This window comes from Papilio xuthus, unplaced genomic scaffold (genome assembly GCF_000836235.2).
Source record: "Papilio xuthus unplaced genomic scaffold, Pxut_1.1 DF825017.1, whole genome shotgun sequence".
NCBI lineage: Eukaryota > Metazoa > Arthropoda > Insecta > Lepidoptera > Papilionidae > Papilio > Papilio xuthus.
This window is the reverse complement of record NW_013533632.1, coordinates 7132093-7158630: the sequence shown is the minus strand read 5'-3', so window position 1 is coordinate 7158630 and position 26538 is coordinate 7132093. Positions and strand designations below refer to the sequence as shown.

General features: G+C 32.5%; 2 protein-coding genes across 2 annotated transcripts; one reads left to right on the top strand and one right to left on the bottom strand.

Annotated features, from left to right (window-relative positions):
• Positions 1 to 6783: 6783 nt before the first annotated feature.
• LOC106126497 (uncharacterized) lies at positions 6784 to 13027 on the bottom strand. Its single transcript, XM_013324205.1, has 7 exons — positions 12752 to 13027; positions 12131 to 12292; positions 11866 to 12046; positions 11014 to 11265; positions 10073 to 10147; positions 8460 to 8575; positions 6784 to 7025 (listed from the first exon to the last, which is right to left on the bottom strand). The coding sequence occupies exons 1-7, from the start codon at positions 12917 to 12919 to the stop codon at positions 6831 to 6833; spliced, it is 1149 nt and encodes a 382-aa protein (XP_013179659.1). The 5' UTR covers positions 12920 to 13027; the 3' UTR covers positions 6784 to 6830.
• Positions 13028 to 20355: 7328 nt separating this feature from the next.
• On the top strand, positions 20356 to 21849 carry LOC106126206 (lipase 3-like). The gene has a single exon (XM_013323695.1). The coding sequence runs from the start codon at positions 20387 to 20389 to the stop codon at positions 21836 to 21838; it is 1452 nt and encodes a 483-aa protein (XP_013179149.1). The 5' UTR covers positions 20356 to 20386; the 3' UTR covers positions 21839 to 21849.
• Positions 21850 to 26538: the final 4689 nt, after the last annotated feature.

Here is a 26538-nt window from a genome sequence, read left to right as displayed (position 1 = left end):
TTTTTTTGGAAACATTTTTAAATTATATTGGTACGACTCTACACCTAAAACGTCTTTTATTTTTGACCAAAAATTTAATAATTAGTATTTATCTCAACCAATGAAATGAAATGATACACAATATAGAAATTTTTGTGACGTTTGATAATGGTGGAAATCCGAAAATGAATCCACTTCAGCTACAGTCTATTGTAAGCTTCATATCGAAAATCGGAACGAACTTTCCGGACAACCTATAATGTTAATACAAAGTGTCAAATGAATGTAACAGAAGTAGTTTATTCCAAATTGTATCACAAGTATATAGAGATAGAGTTCAATTTTGTCAAATGTTACGATATTTTTGCACACCTTGACTGCTTCGTTACTTATGACGCTGTGGCTGCCACGATATTTATGGGCACCTTGCATGTACTCATATATTTGACGCTGTGTATGTAGCGATGTATTTGAGCAGGGTGAATGTATCTATTATTTTGAGGACTCTTGTTGTACCGATATAATTGATTACTTTTGGTGTACCTATATATTTGCATATCTTGTCTGTTACGATCTATATGACGCTGACTGTACATATTTGTAGGTAGTTTATTACTACGTAAAGACTTTGTGTTATTGATTCCTACCACGGCTTTTGACCGTCGAAATTTTTGTGGAAAAACACGAATTATCCTTCAAGGTTAATTTGAAATAAACAGCGAACAATACGTTTCAAATTATTTCGGTAAAGGATTTCACAGGTAAAAAGATAATATGTTCCTAAAAAAATAAGCGTTCAAATATCATGTCACACTATAAATATATCAAGCCATAATTGAGAATTATAATACACTTATAATCTTATATCTTTACTATATCTTCTATGTCTTATTTTCTACACTAAGTATGTTCTCTGAGTATCAAATTGCATTTTTAAAATGATAACACAAATCAAGTAAGATAACTGTGCGATTATAATATAATTTCTATGTTGAAAGTACCAAAATATTTAATATTCCTTGTCACGTAATAAAGATAGAGTGTCAAAGCGTCGAGTAATTAATTTCCCTGCATTTCTCAGTGCAATGTAAAACAAGGCTTCTCTTTCAACGATAGCTGAACGTTGCGATTCCCTTTAAATTCAAAGGTGTTTTGTCTCAAACGGAATATTTGAAGCTATTGTCTTTTAACTTTTACAACGTTACTGAGGTACAAAACGCTATAACCTAAATTCAGGTGACATGTTCGGAGTAAAATTAATATACAAACTTTTCGACTAAATTGTTGTCAGAGGATTGCATGGAGCATTTTATAATTGCGAATAGTTTTAAATGTGTTTCCGTGTTGGAAATTTATGGTGATTTAAATGAAATTAAATTTTTATTGATTCATATTTTCAGCTAGGAGATGTCACTTTTATTGACACTTGGATTCAATCATTTTTGTCTCTGTTTGCGAGATATCGATACGATTTTTATGATGATACTTCGACACTTAAATCCTATCAAATACTTCGCTTCAAAGCATTCATCCACTAACTTCATTCATACCAAATAGCATTTTATTTATTAAAGAGCCAATAAAATATAAATTATAATTGAAACTGTCAGAGTAATTAATTTTATTTGCGCTCCACCCGTATTCTTACAAAACGTAATCATGATTAAAAACCGTCTCTGCGAACAAAAAGCAAGATGAAAGTGCATTCAAAACTTATAAGTACCTGTCCGCGCTCGACTGCGACAAACGCTTTTAATAAACTATCGTACCGTCCTTTGATAGGGCATCTAAAGGATGTCTGCTTTCAAGGAAGCGCCGAGCTTTAGGCGAATGTAGCTTATATTAAAATCCTATAACTGGTGATGTTTCTTTGATCTATTCAGTATCGTCAGATATTATTTTTAATACACTGTCAATACTATATAATAGTAACAATAAAGCTTTATTTTTCCAACCGTACACAGACCCAGTACTTTTGCTTTGTACTGAATTGCCTGATTTTTTATTAAAAGTACAAAAACTCCAAAGACTGAACGAGCTGCGTGCGTAGCTTACTCGGACCTGCGCTTGCCAATTTAAAGGACGACGCGCGCTAATTTTGAAGAGGCTCCCCGCCGAGATCTTAATTACTAACCCGTACGTATCACATGCACGAGGTAATAACATGTTCTAGGAGTAATTAATTCAATATTAAAATTTTATTATTTTTACAAAATAATAACGCGTAATAAATTCGGATGCCTAGTAATGTTGAATGGAGAAAATATTATAAATTGATCTACATTTTTAATGGCATCTTCTGTCAGCTAAGGCTCGGCTATATTCATATTTCCTCAATATAATAGGTCAATTATCATGTTTTTCTCGATACACGTGTACTTGATTGCTCTCAACATCCAAACGATCGGTAATCCGTATGTCGACCTCGTTTTATAAACGGAACAAGAGCTTGAGGAAAAGAAAATACGTCTAATTAGGTCTAAGTACGTCAACTTATTATTTTACAATCTACATTCAACCTGCCCATTATTTGTATTTGCCACGTGAATTTTCAAAGTATTTAAATTACTTTATTAATTTTTTTCCTTTAACACAATGATTATTAGCTCCAATAAGATGAAAAGAATTTTTAAATTAACCGAACATTTTCCAATAATTGAAATGTTTCTCAGAGCAATTCACTAGAAATGTATAAAAGATTTCTGTTGGTTAGTTTGAAACTGGTTTTGTACATTAAATAACTCATCTGATATAAGTTGGGTTTTGAGTTTCCTGCTTTTGAGAGCTGAATGCCCGGATTAAACGTTAAAGCGTAAAATAAGATAGAATTAAATGAAAGAAAAAACACTTTACCTCACATAAAACACATACAAATTGCGTAGCTTTATTTCGAATTTCAAATTTTAAAAACCCGTACCGAAATCGAAAAGGTATCTTAGAATAGTATACTCATGTTTTGATGCAAAAAAAATACAATTATTTATGTTTCAATTTGTTTTTTTTTTGTCGTAACAACAGTGAGATGCTAAGAAGATAAGTATCTCTAAAGGAAGAATGCCTTGATTTTTATTACTAGCTCTCACAAACGCGAGATACTAAGAAATATCTGAATTGTCTACGCTGTAAGAAAAACTATTGACTATCGAGAATCGGTTTTGTATAAAAATTAATCGAACAAAATCTTTTTTCCATAACAACCATAATTTTTGGTTAATAGTTTTTTTTTTATTTCTTTAACAATAATCACGAAATTATGTATCTCAAGTTCTATGAGAATAACAATCGAAAGGCGAAAAGAGTCATAAACGATTTTACTCAACCCATCTCCAGTGAATTGTCAAATGAATGTTCAATCATTAGACAAACTATATCAAGAAAGATGACATGTTGAATTTCTCTCCATAAACTTGATAACATTATTTTATGCACTTGGATCAAAGGATGACTCATGTGACCTATAAGAGAACTAATGGGATTAATGAAGTATTAACAATGTTACAGCCGTCAAAGTCCTGTCGTCTAAGGTCACCCGTGATCGAATCTAATTACTTCCACACATGACTTGATCAAACAGTATTTGCAGATTAAACCTTTAATACAATTACTAATGAAAATAACATAAATAGTACCAAGAAGTATATTATGGTTTTTATTACTTATTCTTTTGTTTCAAAAAAGTTTGTTTTTAACAGCATATGGCGTAAAGTCTAACGACAAATTCTTACGAAATATTTTATTACGTTACGAAACATCATGTAGCAAAAATTCGTGATAAACCCTCGGTATTTATTTGTACACATATATGAACGAATGACTAGTACTTTTATTATTCTTTCGGTTTCCTCAGTGTACTTATAAAAGCACTCTTGCTTATTGTAACTTTGAAGAAGGTACGCTCTGATCTCGAAAATGACAAAGCTTGGTCCAGGCGATCTTTATGCTTTTATGGAGTTGAAATTGTTTGTTTAATTTAATGTATTGATACTTTTTTAAATACAATTTTAACATTTGAAATTATGTATTAATACGAGTAATTTCAGACAAAACCGAAAAATAAAATCCTATTTGATCTTAATTCTTGTCGGAAACATTAAACGCAATAATTTTAAGAGAAGACAAGCGATTTGTCTAAGCTGTGTGAGTATTAATCGCATGTAGTCGGCTTCTGAGACTATTAAAAATATCCATAAAATTGAGCGAGGTAACTTTATTAGCGTCGTTTGAGGTTATAGTTTCAACAGGAAATTGATTTAATAATGTTCCAGAGGCGTACTGCTCCACAATCTATTAACTCGGAATTGCATTAAAACTGTCTCTATAAACTGTAACAACTCTATGGTAAAATTTCATAAAACGTCGGCCATTTTACTAATAATGTATAATGTTCAAGTTACACTGACAAAGTGAATATGTACTGACCCTATATGAGTTTGAAATATGTATAATTTGTTAGGATCCTTTGGCAAGAATGGCGCGCTTTCTTTACCAAGTCAAATATCAGATTGATTAGAGAGGGGACACAAAAGTTTATATTTTAATAAAGCTAGTGTTGCGCCGACACACCGGCACAATGTCGGATTTTCTTCCTAATAGTCAGTAGAAGATTTTCAATGTGATTTTGTTATTCATACATTCCCGAATATAAAAGCGAGAGGAAGGCTCACTGTCGTTAAATGGAAAAGCCTCTAGCAGTGGACGACTACAGGCTGAATGGATGGATGGTAAGAACTTTGAACAAATTTAAATCACTTTGATAGGACATTATCAATTTACTTAAGAACAATAAAAAAATATTAAGGTAAAATTCAATTCCCCTTGTTCCTTGCTTTTACTTTGACAGAGTCAAATCATCTGAAAACCTTCAAAGTATAATATAAAGGAAATCTTTTATCACTAGAGCCTTTGAAGGCTTTAATCGTGATTACGTTACGTCAAAGCTGAAGAGCTATCTTTGAGCTCTAGATGCGTGTAGTTAATTTTCATAGCGTACTACTTTATAAAAATAAATTAAATTTTCTATCTAAGTACCGTGTGTTAATCTAAAAATGTCAAGAAATTTGCAATACACAATACAATACGGAATTTTAATTCAATACATTACATAAAAAAGAACTATTAATTATCTCTACAAATATACGAGTATATACACACGATAGAAGAATCAATAGCTGCTCGTTCGTCTCGCTAAAATTCGAGAACGACTGAACGGATTTACCTTATCTTGGTCTTGAAATGTTCGTGGAGGTCTAGGGAAGGTTTAAAAGGTGAGAAAAACTTCACAGAAAAACGACTGAATGGATCTGGAACATAGTCTGGAAGAACAGATAGGCTAATAATTATGTCTTTATTAATTACGCGCGGGCGGAGTCGCGGGCACAGCTAGTATTATACAATATAAAGAAATATGTTTTATTTGTAGACATGCATTTAAAATTATTAAAAACACCTGCAGTGATATGTATCTTGCGAGTGAAATTTCAATTTGTGTGTACTTTCTGCTCCTATCCTACAATATTATCTTGCCGGAGGGTTTCAAACGTGTAATGCTTTTTGTTCAGTTTCATTTCCAACAACTTTATATCCTTTACGTAAATGAAAAATGCAATTATGCTTCCGGCGAATTTTCCAGCTCCAACGAAAGTTTTTTTTAGTAAATTATTTAAGTGCCTGATGTCAAATGTCTCTTTGTTTAAATGCAAAAGCAATCTTATGTGTAGGAAACAAGTGAAATAAACGCTGGTGAATGTCATTACTTTAAAAATTAAATGATTTCCTTTCAATGGAGTGAGGTTAGTTACATATTTTTAATATTGAGAACAACGCCATCTATCTACATATCAAATAACTAGAGTAGTTGCGCAAGAGCTCGATACTGCTTGAGTTTAAAAGTGTTCTCTATTTTTAATATGAATTCATACTATTATTTGTATTTATATTTTTTGTACATCAAAATCTTAAAATAAAATTACAGTTGCTTATGGATGCCTGAAGAAATCTTTCCTACCAAAATCGATTTCCTGCAGAGTTGGCGCTGTGACGTATTTGATAAAATGTTCGTAGGATTATTTCCTTTTACAGAACGATAAGTTTTAAATAAAATATTTTATTCCGTTGATATTTTCAGTATCAAGCAACGATCTTTCAATATACATATTCTCAGAATATTCAGGAATCATCGTCTTACTATATTTTTATTTACTTTGTTACAACTAAGTCAAAACACTAACGTCTGACTATGAGTACACGTTCTTTGACTGTGAAAACCCACCGTAATAGTTAGGTAATAAAAATCAGTGTCACGTGATCGACTAAATTGACCCGATGATGTAAACTTTAATTTGTGACTAGCTTACTTCTTTTTTTTAATAGAAGGGGGGAAGTTAACCTATCCGCACTTGGCCAGCGTGGTTGACTATGGCCTAATCACCCTTAACTTAGGGTAGGCTCCGAGGCCCTCGGTGGGGACGTATAGTGACCTGATGAGAATGCGAACCCCCGGAAACCTGTTGCGGCAACACCGAGTGTTTAATAACATCTTACTTTTTACTAATATCATAAACGCGAAAATTTGAATTAATAAATAGATGTTTATTATAAAGTATCTCCAGAACGGTTGAACAGATTCCGAGGAAATTTGGCACAGATTTAGTCTGAAAAAACGCTACTAAGTTTACTTTTAATACCGCGCAGACGGAGCGCTACAGCCCCTATTCCATAGAACTACAAACTACTTTTGACGTCCAACAAAATTATACAAATATGTAACCATATAATTTATTATCATAGATAAAAAAAACTATAATTCCAATAGTACTAATACTTTTCTTTCTTTTTATTTATCTTCAAATATATTAATTAAAAGCACACTTCTTGCTAATTGTACTTCTTCCGGACACGACAGACTTTTTGCTCAATATTGATTTCGCGTCGCATTTCTCTTCCGCTTGTGCTTCAGTCAAATCTTCAATGGATATCGCTGGAGTCACAGTTGCGTTACCTTCGCAAAACTCAGACAGACCTAATGGTTGATAAATTCCAAAACGATCCTATAAATATAAATTTTACTGCAATTATTTAAAAAAAAATCAATTTTACAAAATAACAAAGCAGATAGGATACTCTTAAGATAGACTGTTTTTTTAAGATACTTAAGACACGCTAAGGTACGACAGATTTTAGGGAGATCCTTGGTCTACGCATCCAAGAACAATCATGTAGTAACTTCAACTAAAATATCGCGTCCAGTTTTTAATCTAGAATTAAAACTTTATATAATCGACAAATGAATTTAATATTACGTAGATATATTATTTGAACGTGTACACAACGACACACCATGATAAACAACATAATAATAACCAAAAAAATAATACGCAAAAGAGGATAATGGATAATGAACTAATTAGCCTTATTGCGTATGAGATACACGTGTTCCCGAAAACATTTCTCAGAAGTCTTGGAAACATGTGTCTGTAAACAATAAGTGAAATATTCCTTAGCAACAAAAACATTTTATCGAAGGATGTTTGTCGCGAAGCTTCAAGATTAATCAATAAGTTAGTCGAGACGACGAAAAATAATTGGAAGTAGAAAGCGGGTACCTTGATATTATAAAATATATATGTAAATAATTATAGTGACATCGCAGATTGATTCCAAAGTCATTTTTTTAATTTTTCTTCAATATTTTGTTACGACGCAAAAACAGTGGAAACATTTTCCACAATTTTCCAGAGAAATACTTCAAAGGGATATTACTCTTTATTTCAAAGACTTTGTGTAAAATCAACATGTATTTTACAATTCCAGTAAGAGAGTAAAGTAAGCTTCATTTCATTCGCAACGAATGCATTTAATAAAACTCAGTGGCGAAATAACATGTTTTGAAAGCTATTTCATTCCTGGAAATTCACTTTGAAGATTGAAGCAACAACGTTTTGTAATCATCGCTATGCAAGTAAAGGTCGATTAAAACACAGATTTATTTCCCTTAAAAAATCGTGTAAAATATTCATCACTTTGAGTGCAAACGGAAAAGTTCAAACGTTTCAATCTCTAACCGACTATAAAAATAACGAGGTTCTCAATTTCAATATTGATAGAGATTTATTTTAGGTGAACTGATTTCGCATATGTATGTGGAAGAGGCCAGAGAGGTGTGCCAGGACCACGCCAAATAAAAATCCTTTATCTATCTACGCTACTTGACTCACTGGTGTGTAATTTCTTGGTCAATAGATTCGAACATTTCTAAAAAAATGGCAATAAATCATATTAATGATAACCCTACTCTATGAACCGACAAAAAAAATCAGTTTGTCTAAGTGAAAAAATAATCACAGTAATTGTAGATCAGAATGCCTGGTTGTTCTTCTAATGCCCCTTCACGACTTGAGGTTGTCCTGTACCAAGTGAAAAAGTTTGTCGGCCAGGGATGGGTACCAAAAATGTTGGTATTATTTCTTATTGAAAATAGTTACCTTAGGATATCGATTATAATTATATTGCGGATGACAAATGCATGGGCGAGGTGGGGGTACTTTGTAACTCTCATGAGAAGAAGGTTCACTCTTAGGTGTCGGCGGAGTCTCATAACCTGTAACGTTTATTAAGATTTTGTAGCAATCTGGTTCTTAAGATAATTATGATCACTATAATGATAAAAGTTAAGACAGCAATTTCATGGGCTGTCTAACATTAAAATAACATCTTGAATAATTGTTTGAATTGTTAAATAAAAAAAATAGTAAATGATATAATAATCCTGGTAGCGTCTCTATGGTAGAGCGGTCCGTCATTGGATGTTCAGAAAACTTTTGAGATTTTTAAAGCTCCAATTAGATAAAATTAATAGTTGTAAAAGTAAATTAAAACCATTATCATTTCTTTCCATCTTGATTTGACAAGTGAATTAAAATTCTTAAGTACTGTCTACCTCTTTTGAATAGAATAAAACTTTTATCATTTACATTGTCACAATGACATTTAAAATATGTTAACAAATATTGTTAAAGTCTATAAAAAATATTTTATAAAATAATTATTTCGTAAAACATTTTCGATGTAAAAATTAATATTTCATTTTCAACATAAAATTGTGTTGATGTCATCGACAGATTTTTCGTTTCAATGAGGTCGTGTAACAATGTGTTAATAATTAAAACAAAATTTACTCCAAAGCGGCACCAAATGCTTTGTTCGTAAAATATGAAGCACGCTTTATGAATGTTATTCAGTTTCACAATAACCAAATATTAACTTACATTTTTGATGACATTTTTAAAATTACTTTCTCATTTTAACAAATCGAATAAACTACGTCATTTCCAAATGATTGGACTTTAAAGGAAGGGTACATAGGTGACGTAATCTAAATCTGTTTTTCGACATTCAAATGTTGTATGTCCATATTCGACTTTATGGTGTTGTAATATTATACATTGCGATACGAACTACTAATGGTCGCGAAGAAATTCCAAGATTTGTGTGAAGACAATCCGCATTAGTCCGCAAGATTGATAACGTTCTAGTCATTCCTAACAAACGGAAAACTTCAAGCGCCTCGATGGGGACATGAGCTGAAGACGATATAGACGGCTTTTTATACGGCTCAACGCGTCGCGACAGACTCCTAACAATCCAGACAGCGTGTAACATGAAGCATATCTAAACTTGTGCATATCAAAATCAGTCGTTAAAAGTTCCCAGGAGACGTGTCCCGACATAAGTTTTGCTTGAGAAACTTAAAGTTAAATGTAAATCACACTACTTATACTTGATAAGCCGTTCCATTTTAGAATAAACTTTCTCTAAAATATGATATTTTGTTTATCTAAACTGATTGACAAGAAAGGAGAATACTTCAAAGTTATCGTAATTAAAAAAAAAACAAATGTTTAGATGTATGGATGGATGTTTGTTTAAAGGTATTTTTTCCAGAACGGCTGAACGGATCTCGATGAATTGGTATACACACAGAACAAAGTCTGGAAGAAAACATGGGCTACTAAATAAGGTTGTTTTTTAATCCCGCGCGAACGAAATCGCGAGCGATAGCTAGTCGGTATATGATTGTTTACTAAAACATGTTTACCTCTAAAATTATTCATTCGACGTAAAGTTCTTTTCAATTTCTTTCTCATTCTTTTTTCCCATGCTCTTTCAGCAGCTGCAAATTTATTTTATAATTAACGATTTCGTAGAAAAAGACATCAAACTTTGATATTTAACTAACGACAAATTTACGTTACAATAAAAAATATTAAGATGTAACTAATTTCATATTATTACAACGATGTTACAGCTAATACTGACGTGGTATTAGTAAATTACAGTAAATTTTTTAGCTACCAAAAAAAATGTAACTCGTCTTACCTGTTGATTACTAAAGAAAAAAATATGCAAATGAAATATGAAAATAGAATCATTCGTGATAGACCCTCTTATACATATTTTTATAACGTTAAAAACATACTAATGAGGTTGTCCTTATACTGAATGCTAAAGATGTTAACAATGCTCATATGAAAATAGAAAATAATGAGAAGATTTAAACGATGTAGTAGATATTTTTCTCGTTGCTTTCTTATTTTCATATATCAATTCGTTTGGAGCACTCCCAGAGGTATTAATAGTTTATATTTAGAATATCAATATCAAAGAAATACTTCGCAATTTGTAAAAAAATACGTAGCATTTTATATCAAACAATTTTCTTTTATTATCACGCGCAATTTAAAAAATCTCATATTACAATCTATTAATCTAGCCAAGTAAAGATAGTCTGCTTTAGATACCGCTCTAAAATGAATTAAAAAAACTACTATCAACTTTGAAATTTAATTTTCATATCCAATTCTTAGAATATTACGAATAAGTAGAATTTCAAAAGAAAGTATGATTTACATAAATACAAAATTAAATAATTTTTTTTCACTTCTAGGACTTCTAATACCTTATGAAGCAAGAAATTAATTACTTTAATAAAAGGAAATTATAAGGTTAACGTATATCAGATCTTCTGAAGCCACTTACCAAGTTTTTCTTTTGCAATAATATCAAATTCGAACATACTGTATGCCGTAAAAAATAATTCTGCTATGTCCTCTCGTATCTCTATTACCGGTATTTCCATAGCTTCTTCAACAGCTTTTGCAAGTTCTACATAAGCGGTGTCATAGCGAAGTATATCATCATTAACATGTTGATATACAGCTTTGTCAACCGTATTCGATACAAGTGCAAACATTGTCTCCGATAATGTTGGTTCCGGTGTTGGGACAGGTTCTAGTAACATGACGTATATATTACTACTTATTAATTATTACTAATATAATAAATGCGAATGTTTAGATCGACGGATGTTTGATTGTTTGAAGGTATCTCTATAACGGCTGAACAGATCTGGATGAAATTTGCCATAATGTAGAACATAGTCCGGAAGAACACATAGGTTACTATGTTTTTTTAATTCCGCTCGGTGGTAGTCGCGGGCGACATCTAGTTATTTTATACACCAAATACTAGAATTACAAAGTATAGAAACGATCCATGTGATAAAAAAAAACAGTTACACGTGTCAAGCACTTCAAAGATTATTTAATTGACCATATTGATATGAGTTAAAATTTTTAAGTACATACATGCATAACGTAAAAACAGATACATATTTTGATTTATATCAGTATCGTATTGTATCAATAGCTCGAGTATTAGTCGCACTTAGACTACCTATTATCGAAATGGAACTCATTGTAATCGTTACTAAGGCAGAAGACTAGTTATTTTTTAATAATTTATAATCGTGGATGGACAGTATTTTTAGGTTAGCAAAGAGTCAAAATAAAGAGGTATTATATGAAAAGGTTTAAGTTTATCATAATATACCTGGTGTAGGAACAGTGGTAGTGGAAGTAACAATCGATATAAACGATGAAGATTCCGTGTTCAAATGACCAATACTTTCTTCAGGAGTTTCGTCAAATTTCGTTGGATTATGTTTTGTATATATTTTATTTAAATCAGCTTTCAAATCTTCATCTTCGTATTGAAAAACTATCCTATCTTTCTGTTAAAACATGATTTAATGCTTTGAGTAAATTTATATTATAGTAAAATAATACGAATTTATCTTTCTATAATGTGAAAATACCTGTAAATATGGTACATCTGGTAATAGTCCGAGTGAATCTCTTATTTCGTTATCAAGAACTTCAGCTGGTCTTGTAAAATACTCAGCTGCTTCTTTCAATATTTCCTTTCTCTTCCCTAAATGTATCATTTTGGTGACGAAAGAGGACATCATCGATTTTATCTTAAAAATCATAATCAGCTCACTATATGTCCCCACTGAGGTGCGGGTTAGTTGACTTTACACATTGGTTGCATAACGATGATTTCTTTCACAGTGAGAGCGTCGGATAAATGTACATATGTAAATCGAAAAACACATTGGTACATGGTGGGATTGGAACCTGCAGATTACAAGTCAAGTGCCTAAACCCCTGAGCCACCGACGCTCTAAAAATGTATTAAGTGAATTTGTAATGTTACAAACTAAAAGCAATCGAGGAATATGTGACATAGCTCTATTGCTTTGTGTTTTATCGAATCTCTAGAAATGGATTCTGCCATTGATTGAAACCGTACGACTTTGATAACTGCTCCGAATATTAATTACTGTTCAGAGGATGATTCGGTTGGATGCAACTTAATAGTAAATGGCTGTATGGACGTCTTGTACCAGACATGAATGCTCACAATGTGATCATACCTCGGGATGCATTGTCAAATATGCTTCTTGTTCCAACTGAATGGTCATTCCTAATCGTTTGATACAATCATCTTGATGCGGCGCTAATACTTCCCAGTCGTTTTCCAAAATGCCCTTTACTGTTAGATTTTGTGATGGCATACCTTTCATAACTTGTCTAAGCGGCATGATTATTAAAAATGAGGTGTTAAGAATAACCTGAATTAAAGTAAGAAGTAATTCTATTTTTACTATATTATTTCACACAAGATAAAAGAATATTATGACGTTTGCGATTGATTGATTTTGATTGTACTGTCATGATGTTTTAATTTCGGAATTTAATTAGTAAACGGCCAGTCATAACAAACTACTTTCATTATAATACTAACTGTCGCCCGCGACTCGGTCCACGTGAATATATAAAAAAACTTAATTAGTGTTCTTCCAGACTATGTTCTATACGTATGCCAAATTTATTCGAGATCCGTTCAGCCGTTTTAGAGATATCTTCAAACACCCATCCATCCATCCATCCATCCACATCACATCTATCTAAACATTCGCATTTATAATATTAGTAAGTTAAATAAAAAGCAGCTCTTCAAGGCATAAATTATTTTCGAAAAAAAGTATAAATAGTAACCTATGTCCGCCTCCTGGCTCTAAGCTACCTCCTTACCAATTTTCAGCCATATCGGTAAAGCCGTTCTTGAGTTATAAATAGTGTAACTAACACGACTTTCTTTTATATGTTATATATTAAATTCTCGTGTCACAATTTTCATTCTCATAATCCTCCGAAACGGCTTGACCGTTTCTCATGAAATTTTGTGAGCATATTGAGTAGGTCTGAGAATCGGCCAACATCGATTTTTTATCCCCCGCGGACGGAGTCGCGGGTGACAGCTAGTATATAGATAAATCTTTACTTTCACCGTGTAACCTAATCTAAAAACTATTTTTATTTCTCTATCTTTCGTTTAACATTACTCGTTAATTATGTGAAGCCCATCGATTTTATATTAAACCAGTTGAATCCGACACGCGTTGCAACGTTAATTAATTCGGCGTAACGTTAACATCCTATCAAAACCAAAGTTTCATCACAATCTGATTAATGGTGTATTATATACTAGTTGTCACCCGCAATTTCGGAATAAAAATAAAATAATGTGTTCTTTCAGACTATGTTCTGTGTTCTACATTCATGCCAAATTTTATCTTATACCTTCAAACAAACATCCATCCATCCATCTAAACATTCGCATTAATGATATTAGTACGATATGAATGGTAAACGGACATAGAATTTTTAAGTTTTTTTAACATTTATTATTATTTTTAGCATCACACTACACGATATTTTTAATAAAAACGTTGATTACTTTCTCCCGCACAACGCACCCCTCTGAATGTCATACTATTATTTGTAATACTAATCCTCTTAGAACATGCCAATAACTTGCCTCGTTTGTATTTCCCCTTCACGAATTTGTTATTTTTACAATAACACTATGGCCTAACAAATCTAAAATACTGAAGACAGATTAATATGTAAAGCACCTGTTTATTTTATCTTCAAAAACCTCAATAGCTTAATGGTTAAGGATATGGTTTTACGATCACGTGGTCGAGAGTTCGAATCCCACCATTCGAGTATTGTCGTAAACCATGTCCTAGTATACGCTTAAGGGTTAGTTGAAATATTACAAGAAATATTAGTAAATTCACAAAATACTGCTAATATATTTTATAAAAAAATACTCAGTCTTGTGGAACCTTTGTATTATAAAAAAATAGATTTCGTATATTTTATACTCAGTTTAAGAAATTTAAAAATAAATATAATTTAAAAAATCAGAGCTTAACCACGCTTTCGGTTCAACTGCTAAAACATCTTTTGAAACTACGTTAAAAAAAACATTTCGATTTATTAAATTCGAAGATTGCTATTATAGAATGATAAAATGTATGAAAACGTGATACTTAGGATGTTATCGACCTTAAAATAAGGCTTTTAAAAAGCCAAAGCGAACGTTCTCAATAGTACCTTTGCGATTTTATTTGGAACAACATGTGGGCGTGCCAGCGAGACGTGTTGCTTATATAAATATATTGACGGTTCATTTCATTGTATTTTTTTCTTGAAGTGAAATGGAAGGTTAACGATGTCGAATAAAAATGATATATTGATTTTTCATTTGAAAATTGGAATTTTAAATATATGTTTTTGTGTCTATATAAATTTTTAATAAAGATGATTTCACCTACTGTAGTAAAGAATGATGTTCCAAAAAGTACCGTTTCATTCATGTCTATATATAGTTGAGATACAATGGAACATAATACTGAGAAAAATAAACTTCATCCTATTCTAAGATTCTTCACAGCTGAAGTCACGGGATAAAGCTAGTTTTCCAATAAAAGTTTTGTATATTGTACACATCTCTAAGAGCTAGCGCCGTAAGAAGCGCCAAGAGAAAAATCTCGTGGTTTTCTACAGCTGTTGAAAGTCGAAAATACGACGTGAAATAAATATACTTCACACCCTTCCGAACAGTTTACTAAAAATCAGGTATTTGAAATTTTTTTAAAGTTCAACGACATAGTTTTGATACTTGAATTTTTATAATAGTATATACAAATATTAACAGGAATTAGCAAAGTATTATATTTAGAGTATTAAAACCTAAAAACCGAAACATAATATTATTAAACTCCAAACTTTCTATTTATATAAATATAAAATTTGTATAGCTGTTGCCTGCGACTCCGTCCGCGCGGAATTAAAAAAACATACAGACGAAATGATAACCTCCTTTTATTTGAAGTCGGATAAAAAAGACATAATAAGTAGCCTAAGCGTTCTTCCAGACGATGTTCTATATGTATGCTAAATTTCACCAAGATCCGTACAGCCATTCTGTAAATACCTTCAAACAAACATCCATCCATCGATCCATCCATCCGTCCAAACATTTATAATATTAGTAACAAAGTGAGATTTTTTATCAAATTTTTGAAACTTTATGTTAAAATCAAACGGACAATTATATTAAAGAGTCATTAGATTATATAAAATTAACGCGATGTGTAGAATATTTATATTCACGTTTGTGTCTACACTTTATCGTATCTATACGATAAAGTATTCCAAGGTATAAGCCGAGGTAGATCATTTATGAATTAATAACTACGTTTACTACTATTATGCTGAATTTGTGCAATGTGCAAAACCTTCTTGCATGTAAACGTGGGAAGGTAGATAAAACACGATCACACGAGTTATGTAAAATGTTATTATTTTCCTTTGAATCACTACAGCATTATGTGACTACGTGTAGACGATTCTGAGAAACGAAAGGATAGTACATCGGATATAATATTTTAACCTCACTAAACAACTGCTTGGGAAATCTAGACATAAGTTTTATAATGTATCATACTAGCTATCACCCGCGACTCCGTTTGCGCGAGATTAAACAAGATAGTAGCCGATTCACAAACCTACTGAGTTTGCTTATAAAATTTCATAAAAATTGCTGTCTCTAATTATTTATTGACAATGAGAAAGATAGCAATATTGTTGTAATCCGGGTAGTAAGATAGTAGCGATTCATCGGAAGTTCTAAAGTATGTATTAAAAAATATATTTTCAATAAACTTCTAAAGAATTAAAACAAGTAAGTTAATAAATTAAATCAATATTATTAGATTTGTCTCGATCAGAGTTAACAGCGTGACGATGTATTATACATTTTAAAAACGTTCAAAGCTTTTCTATTTTATTAGGGGCTCATACGTGAAATGTTCGGAGTGCCCGCCAGCCAATGGCAAGGTTGTTTCGCGACGGGTCAATAATCGTTACTTACCTTTAATATTTTATCAAACTATCTTCTCGCGTTCTCTCTTTGTGCGTAAACGAAGCTAAACTAACGTCGCTCTCGCATTATAGCAATGAATGCAAATCCAATTTTTTAAATTTTATTTGATTTTTTTTATGTTTCTAGAAATAAATAAACGTTATTATTCACATATTAACACAACACTTTTATGAACATACTAGCTGCCGCCCGGGATTCCGTCCGCGCGGAATTAAAAAACACTTAACTAGTAACCTATAGGTCTTCTTCCAGACTATGTTCTACATCTATACCAGTTTCTGCAAGACCACAGGAACCGCAGATACGTTTCCGGCCTTTGAGATGGTGATACGCTCGCTTCTTGAAGGACCCTAAGTTGTAGCGGTTTGGAAATACTGCCGAGGTCAGACCATTACACATCGCGGCTGTGCGAGGTAGAAAATTCCGCGTAAACCGCACGGTTATGGATAACCAACCATCGAGATGATTAAAAGTTTAGAGACGAATAAAGAGCAACCAGAGTTAAATTTAAGTTGATCATCATCAGCTCACTACACGTCCCCACCGAGGGGCTCGGAGCCCTAAGTTAGGGGTGACTAGGCCATACTCAACCACGTTGGGGGTTGGTTGACTTCACACATATCTTTGAATTTCTTCTCAGATCTGTGCAGGTTGCATCACGATGTTTTCCTTCACCGTAAGAACGTCGGATATATGTACATATGTAAATCGGAAATCGAAAAACACATTGGTACATGGCGGGATTCGAACCCAGACCTGCAGATTGCAAGTCAAGTGCTTGACCCCTGAGCCACCGACGCTCTTTAAGTTATTCACAGTTTAATAAGTTCCTAGTTAGCGTCCGACGGTTTAAATGACAGTAACAATTTGAGCATTTGTATCTTAATTGTTCTCTGTTGGAAACTTTTGCTACAGAGAAACTGTCAGTGAAACGAAACGTTGATGCAAACAATTGAATTGTTTTCTGTTTTTCTTTTATTCACTTGCGGTACTTTTAATTGACAAAGTAAGCAACACAATTTAATTAAAAAAAAATCAATGATTCTTTCAATCATCATCAGCTGACTGTACGTCCCCACCGAGGGGCTCGGGACCTACCCTTAGTTAAGGGTGATTAGGCCATAGTCAACCACACTGGCCAAGTCCGGGTTGGTTGACTTCACACATATCTTTGAATGATTCTTTACTTCTTCGTAATTTTTTTTCAATCTTAATAGAACACTTATAATTTGCATTTATAGAAACTTTACGATTGATTGATTCTTGACTTTATTTTAAAATCATAGCAACGAATGTCCATTAATTTATTGGAAAATCAAAGGAAATACTGGAAATTGATCAAAGGAAATTTTCAAAGAAATATAAAATTAATTAGTCAAAAGTACAATATGTGGTAGCAGTAGTTGGGCTTCGCAGATGAATTTATTATTATTTCTTTGAAATTGTTATTTCGAATAATTCATCAACAAATTGTTAATTGCTATTTACACGTGCCAACATTATTACTTTTCACGGTTCCTATGCGTCTTAATAGTATTTTTTTATCTGTTCTTTATTATTTAATTTATAAAGGCGCGACTGTAAATTACTTTCAGCAACAATTATTTTACTGTATATTACCTATTTCCTGCGACTTTATTTGAATTACTAAGTATTAACGTAGGCGTCAATAGCATAAAGATTAAGGGTACGGATGTCCGATCACGAGGTCGTGGGTTCGAATCCATTTGAATACTGTCGTTAACCATATTCTAGCTCTAGAGCTTAGTTGGAATGGTACGAGAAATATTAATAAATTTACAAAAAAGATGCTATTATTTTTACTAAAAAAAATATTATGTATCTTATTGTCTATGGTTAGTATCTATGCCGAATCAGCGAGATCCGTTGAGCTGTTCTAGCGATACGTAAGTACATTCATCCGTATAAACTTTAACATTTATAATATTAACACAGATAATAAAAAATATACTAGTTTAATGTAAGTAAGATTCATAATATAACTAACAATACAACTAGAAGCGAATAGCATCGATGCGCCCCCGAAATTTCTACCGTGCACTAATTAAAACTTGAATCCCCGAGGCATGTTTTTAATTAAATACACACCCCTCGGGGACACATTTCAATGTATGCGTGATGCTCTTTTCACTGTTTATCATTATTGCATTCATCACTACAAACGCTTTTTTGTATAACGCGTTTAAGAGAACAACTCTCTTTTTAATTCAATAAATAAAGTTTCAACTGAATCTTTTGTAATTAACTAGCTTTCGCCCGCGTCTCCGGCCGCTCAGAATTAAAAAAATAACTTAGTAAGCCCATGTGTTCTTCCAGACTATGTTTTACATCTGTGCCAAATATCAGCGAGATCCGTTGAGCCGTTCTGGAGATACCTTTAAACAAATATTCATTCATCCATCCATTCATACAAACATTCGCATTAATAACGAAAACATGTACTAGTAAGATTACCATTGACGATTATTTTTGTTATTATAGAGTTAAAGTCAAAACATATCAAAGTCCGTTAAGTGTACAAGTCAAACAATATAGAAGTAGACGTGAACTGGCGAAATTGAGACGGAATCATTTATAAATGGGGGTATAAACGGGGGAGCAAATAGATGGGGGAAGGTGTGTTACTGCATTTTCTATGAGTTCAAATTTGGAACAGATCTGGTTTATTTCTCTCCTGTTATATGAGACAAGAAACTAATGCCTGCGCACTTTGTTAAATTTGTTATTTACTTATAATAATATAGAATAACTATAGATTACTAACTGTGCATTTTTGCATTATTGTTTGAATACCTACTGTCCAGTTATAAAAATTTTTTGATTAAAAAAAATAATGAATCTTTTGAATTTAGAACAGAACAAACATTAAAAAGAAAATAAAAATAGTACGATAGTAGAGTTCGACGAGATGTGTTACTATATAATTCCGTAATAATAAGTATATTAATTATTTATATATCGTATACCATTATGAGACACCTGCCGAAGTATCAAAACTCGAAATTAGGGTGAATTTTTATTAGGGCACAGGTAGAGAGCCTGCCGCGGGGGACACGAGGGGCGCGGGATACACGAGGGGTGCAAGGGCGCGGCGGGTGCGGGGGGTTCGGCGCGGTTTGCATATTGCATTAGATTTAAATTGTTTACGTCGTTAAGAAAGAAACTTCTCCCAAAGTGGGAGGAGTGTAACAAACTTCTTCACTTCGGTAAATTAAATTTACCGTAAATTCGTATGAAAATTATTTCTGTTTTATTATTATACATTTGTATAATATTTTCAAATACATTTTTTTTAGAATTTTAAGATGTTTTACATTTTTTTTCCAAAAAAAATTACACGGTTATGGTTAATCTTAACATCCAAATGAAGAAACGAAAATGTTATTTGATTAATGAAAAAAAAATCGTTTACTTTCAATTTTTTCCTGTGTGAGTACAAGTATAATAATAGTTTTTACTAATACTAATCTACGGGCATGGTATTACAAAGTCTAACCTAGAAATGTTATTTGTAATAGAGTAGTTGGGCGACTGAAAGTGTTATGAAACATTTCACTTCAGACACAATGTGGTTGCGGACAGTCGCAGCGTCATTTGTGTGAATGTGACAATTGATGTATTACCATTGTTCTCTATCCTAACATATACATTACGACTATTAACTAGATTACGTTATAACCAAAGTAAAACAAACTCCTACTAGTTCATGTCTAACAGCTAGTGCTCATGATCGTGTACAGACCGGACCATGAGGACTATTTTAATATTTTCTATTATTTTCATTTCTTATCATAAAAGTGTTTGTGCAAAAGGTTTTCTGCGATTCGTTTCAGAGAAAATGGGAGATTTTGCTTATACTTTATTGGATACGATAAGAAATGTTGGAGATAGACTTTCAAACTTTTTTCAAAATCACGCGACTGTAAAGAAAGGTATAACAACGCTTCCAAGAAAAACGTATTTCTGGAGAGATGCAACTGCAAAATATACAAAAACTACGAAGCCGCTGAAGCGTACTGCCAAGCAAGCGCCACCGGTTAGCGCTTACACAACCAAGACTCTCCATTATAAAGTAAGAACTGATCCAATGTCGTCGATGGATACTCCTCAACTTATTACACTGCATGGAAGAAGAGCCGAATCGCACATTGTTTTAACAGAAGACGGTTACCTTTTAACTCTACATCGCATAGTAGCATCTCGTTTAAAAAGAACTGCTGATGTGAAGAATAATACAGTGCTACTCCATCATGGTTTACTTGGTAGTTCTGCAGATTGGGTTTTACTCGGTGCAAAGAAATCATTACCATATTTACTATCTAATCTTGGATACGACGTATGGCTAGCAAATGCCAGAGGAAACGTTTACTCCAGAGGTCATGTGTCGAAGAGTATTAACAATTCAGACTTTTGGAAATTTTCATGGCAAGAAATGGGCCAATACGATTTACCAGCAATTATTCATTACATTAGATTAGTTAAAAATACTAGCGATCCTATAAGTTTTGTTGGACACTCTATGGGTGCTACTGCTTTACTTGTCTTGTTGTCAACGTCTCCAATTTTTAATACATTTATCAGAATAGGAATATTGATAGCGCCTTTAGCCTTCATGGTAAATAGCAAAGGACCGCTGAGAATGTTTGGTTCCTTTGCGCCACAGCCGCCTCTGCTTCAACAAGTAATGAGTACAGGTGAATTTATGCCTTCAAAAGTAACCCCTGAATGGTTGTCATCAAGACACTGCGCGAGACCTCAAGTACTTTGTAGAAATCCACTATTTTTTCTTGCGGGCGATATACTTCAAGGACATTTATGGGACGAAAATCTATTGACAAGAGTATTAAATCATGTACCAGCAGGAACTTCGACTTATACAATTTCACATTATGCACAATTAACGAGAAACGGCAAGTTTCATAAATTTGGCGATGTTATAACAGAGTTTCCATTGAATAGGATTAGTCTGCCTATTGCGTTGATAAGTTCCAGTGATGATTGGTTGGCGCCTTTACCAGACGTAAAAAAATTGTACTTTGGACTTTCAAATCCGATAGATCACTTTGTGATACGCAATGATAATTTCAGCCATACTGAGTTTGTTTGGGGACCGAAAGCAGATATTATAGTTTTTAGAAAAGTTATAGATTATATTGAGAATGGATTAAGTTTGAGTGTAATTAAATTAAATGAAGTATAGAAAAATAAAATAATAGGGGTTTTAGTTAGTTATTTTATAATGGTAACAACATTTTATTTTATTGCTTTGCGACAAAAATAATTATATGTTTTGGGTTTTTCTAAGTTGTAAAGTATTTCATGACTCCCTTAAAACAACGCAACGAATTAGATCGGTGTTAAAGGAATACCTTTCTTTTTATTGCTTCTCTCGTCTGATGAGAAAAGTTTTAGTGAGTTGCACCTATTTCTGAGGATTTTAGTTAATTCTCTACAAACGTTAAATGTGTAGACGTTCACGAAACACGAGTTTTCATGTTTACATGATACTTACAACACTTTAGATTATAAAAAGAAGGTTGAATTGTAAGAAATAAACTTTTTTTATATGTAAGTGATACGCGTTTTATTTATAATACCAAAAAATGTAGTTTCCGTAGACTAATCATTAAATTACAGATTAGTCAAAAGAATGATGGCTCGACTTATTTATTTCTAGATAACATGATCTTTATACTATGTAAAGAAATGCTATTAAAAATTCAAATAAAATTTGAAAGATTTGTTTTTTTTTGCAAGATATTGAAATCGTGCAACTGGAACAACGAAATTATCATCGACGCCCATGGACTTCTGGACATACTGTAGAATTTCATATTAGAACTTTTAAACATCTTACTATTTCTATTTATTCCTGTGTCTTCACGTTAGCTTACTTCTAAACAATAATACTTATAACTGATCAGCAAAGGGCTAATATAAAGCATGTTTTTAAAATTATGAAAGTTGAATCCGAAAGACAATAGCATGACATATTTATGAATAAATTTTCCCTTAACCATTTTCACTAAAATTGAATAGAAAATTAGCTTATATCTACAATACAGCTGGCTTTTATTCTGCTGAACAAGTAAATCAAATATACACGACGATAACAAAATTGCGTGAAGTAGAAAATGTCGACTCCAAAAATATGGCTCAATAAATACATCCAATATAAAATTCACAATCTTTATATAATAATAAAATTTTACTGTTTGTATGTAATATCGCAAAAAGCAATTTTTAAATGTTTTGTCTATCAGTCTGTTCGCCAGACGTTTATTCCGAGTAATCTCCGGTAAGACCCGACTGATTGTGACGGGACTTTGATGGGATGGTTGATGCATGCTGGAATATTATCATCTCCTTTTTGTTTTAATTGCGCGCTTTAGAAGTCGCGGGCGGCTGCGAGTATAACATAATTATAATTTATGAAATGAGGAATTAAATTAAAATATTTGTAAATAGTAGATAGAAACGAACTTTTTTTTGTTTATGATTCCCACCAAGAAGAAGACGATATGAAAAGGAAGTGCAAAGATTCAAATAGAATAATTTGCAAGACAGTTTGCATTAATTTCTGTTGTATTAATTGTTCTAGCGATATACTAACATTACGTACTATTTCGAAGAATAAGAATTTTAATGTCTCCTTATATTTAAAAAGTAAAAACGCATTCATAAAGTACCAAATCAATAAAAATATCCTTTGTATAATCGACGTTACTTTCAAGTAGAAGAAATAATATAGATCTTAAGTGTGTTGCCGTAAAATTCCCAAAACCCGAATATACCTATTATTTTAATAATAGGCCTTATAAATACTCTTCTGTCCTAAAACCTCTAATGTATAATAACAATATTGGTTATCTTTAATATTATATTTTCTTTGGATAAACAGAAAATAACGAAAATATTTACTTGTTATAAATAATACGTACTTTGATAATATCGCAAGATAATATTAATCGATATGTCAATATCAATCGATGTCTTTATAAAAATAAAGATAATGATATTTAATACAACAATATATGATATCGATAATTAACTAATGTATTGATTTAAACCAGACCTTAAAATGTATACATAAAGAATTGCTTGGTATAAATCTATCTTTATTATTTTAAAACTATTCCATTGTGTAGTGGAGTATCAACAAAAATTAAAATACGCTAATTAAGAACCCAATCAAATATCTGTATTCAAATCTTAATCATGTCTCTAGCAGTAATGTTCTCCTTATTATTTCATCTTTTGATTTTAACATCTCAAATAGCTGCCCTTGATAAGGGAATATTTACAAATCTTCTTTGTAGACTAGCTGATGAAATAACCAATGCAATAAATAGTATAAAAGCATCAGCTAATAGCCTATCGTGTGAAATTAATACAAAAAAACAAGAAATTAGAGATTTTTATAAGGAATTTGTTAACCAAACGCTTGAAAAAATATTGCACTACATTCCTTTTTCTGATGAAACTGTGTTACCTATTGACACGACAGAAAGTTCAGAAGAAATAACCGAAACGATAGAAATATCTACAGAAACGACGCCCGAGATGGAAACTATAACATTTACAGAAACAGAACAAGATTCAACATATGAAACAGAAACGACTCCATACACTGAAACCGAAACAACAGATTTTACAGAGACATCGCAAACAACTACAATGGTGACAACTCCAACAACGGTGACTACATCTAAAACAATAAAAACGGCAAAAACAACACCACGTTTAGTACAAAAGCCAACTAGGATAAAACCAATAACAGCGACAAGGTCAACAACAATGATGACTCCCAAACCAAAGTTAAAAATTGTGACAACAACACCAAATCTTACCTCAACAAAAATTATGACTACGCCGAGAACAATATGGAAGCCAAAAACAGCAAAAACACCAGCAGTACTAATTTTTGTGTCAGCAAACCCAATAATAGTGACGAAACAAACACCAGTTTTTGCACCAACAAAAGCAACTACGACTATAAAATTGACAAAACCAACAACAGTCAAAACACCCAAAGGACGTGTTTTCGTGTCAGCAAATCCAATAACGATTAAGACACAAAAGACAATGAAAGGAACAACTACTCCAATAAAAATTACAACACCAGTAACAGTTAAGAAACCAGGAGTAGGTGTTTTCGTGTCACCAAATCCGATAATAGTAACAAAACGAACAACACTAAAGGCAGTCCCAACAAGAACACCTGCAACAACACTTATGACAATGCCAACGAGAACAACAATGAAGACACCAACAAGGGTAGTAATGTCAACGACCGTGAAAGTACCAAAGACAACGACGACTCTGAAAATACCAAAGACCCCAACAACTCTAAGAATACCAAAGACCTTGACTACTTTGAGGTTACCAAGAACAATTAGCAAGGGTCCTTCTATCGTAGTAAGAAGAATGTCGTTACCAATGAATAAAGATAAAAAGATTGATAACCTTAGTGGCAAATTGTTAGACAGATCAGTTCAGTTAGATTTAGTAAATATTCATGGGTACAAATCAGAAACTCATACTGTAGTAACTCCTGATGGGTACTTATTAACTTTACACAGAATAATGCCAAAATCCAAATTCACGGGAAGAAACAATAACAAAACTGTAATTTTACTTCATGGCTTGCTAGGAAGCTCTATAGATTGGATTTTACTAGGACCAAAACATTCTCTTCCATACAAGTTGATCAACGCTGGATACGATGTGTGGTTACCTAATGTTAGAGGAAATTCGTATTCTAGAGCACATGTAAGTAAAAGTATACATTCTGCTGAATTCTGGGACTTTTCATGGCATGAAATTGGGCTGTACGACTTATCTACTATAATAGATTACATTAGAGAAAAAAATTCTGTAAAAAGCCAAATAATTCTTGTAGCTCATTCAATGGGTGCTACTGCATTAATGGTTCTTCTATCAACATCTCCCCATTATAATTCGATATTAAGTTTTGTCATTCTATTAGCTCCGTTGGTATTCATGCAGCAAGCGAAAGGTCCGCTTCGCCTTCTTTCAGAATTCAAGAGTTTAGATCACAACGCGACATTAAAGATATTAGGTGAACGTAGTTTTAATCCAGTCGACTCATTCATGAGAGTCGCTAGAAAGAAATTTTGCAAAGAAGACGCGATATTATGTTTGCATCCATTGTTTTTGCTTACCGATGGAGGCAAAACAATAAAAAATAATAGGCACAGGAAAAATATATTAACAAACATGAGAACTGGAGGTTCTGTAAAGACAATCCTGCACTTTTGTCAACTAATAAAAAGCGGCCAATTTGAAATGTACGACTTAGGATCTACATATAATCTTAAAAAATATGGCACAGTCTCTCCACCAAAATATCATTTACGTGACATTAAACTGCCTATGGCGTTGTTTAACTCGCATAACGATTGGCTATCCACAGTGCCAGATATTCTAAATTTAATGTCACAACTTTCAAATGCAGTAAGTCATCATGTAGTACAATTATCATCTACTGAATTTAATCACCTTGATTTTGTTTTAGGCATGAACGCACCGAAATTAGTATATAAACATGTTTTTGATGTTTTGGATCAATTATTTTGATATTCAAAATTGGCCAATGCAATACCAAAACATTACATTACCCAAGGTTATAAAAGAAAGTAATAATTTACGATTATGTTCCAAATGTTTGCTTTTCGAAATTTATTATTTTTTTATTTCACGTCAAAATCGCAACCTTTATGTCCGAGCAATAGGAAAACAAAACTTACATTTTACGATATTGTTTTATTTCTACAAACCCCAGAAATGTCTCCTGCGATTTCAATTTCGACAAAGACTAAGTATAGAGAATTAGGAGATAACGGATTAAGCAAAGAGCTGCCACTCTGCCACTTTTCG

Bases quoted from the DNA above. Each gene is read 5' to 3' on its own strand.
- LOC106126497 (XM_013324205.1), bottom strand. From the start codon at position 12,919: ATGCCGCTTAGACAAGTTATGAAAGGTATGCCATCACAAAATCTAACA. The intron at 12,047-12,130 runs GTATTTTCACAT...ATGTTTTAACAG, and splicing joins CAGATGTACCATATTTACAG to AAAGATAGGATAGTTTTTCA. The intron at 11,266-11,865 runs GTATATTATGAT...TCATGTTACTAG, and splicing joins TACCACTGTTCCTACACCAG to AACCTGTCCCAACACCGGAA.
- LOC106126206 (XM_013323695.1), top strand. From the start codon at position 20,387: ATGAGGACTATTTTAATATTTTCTATTATTTTCATTTCTTATCATAAA.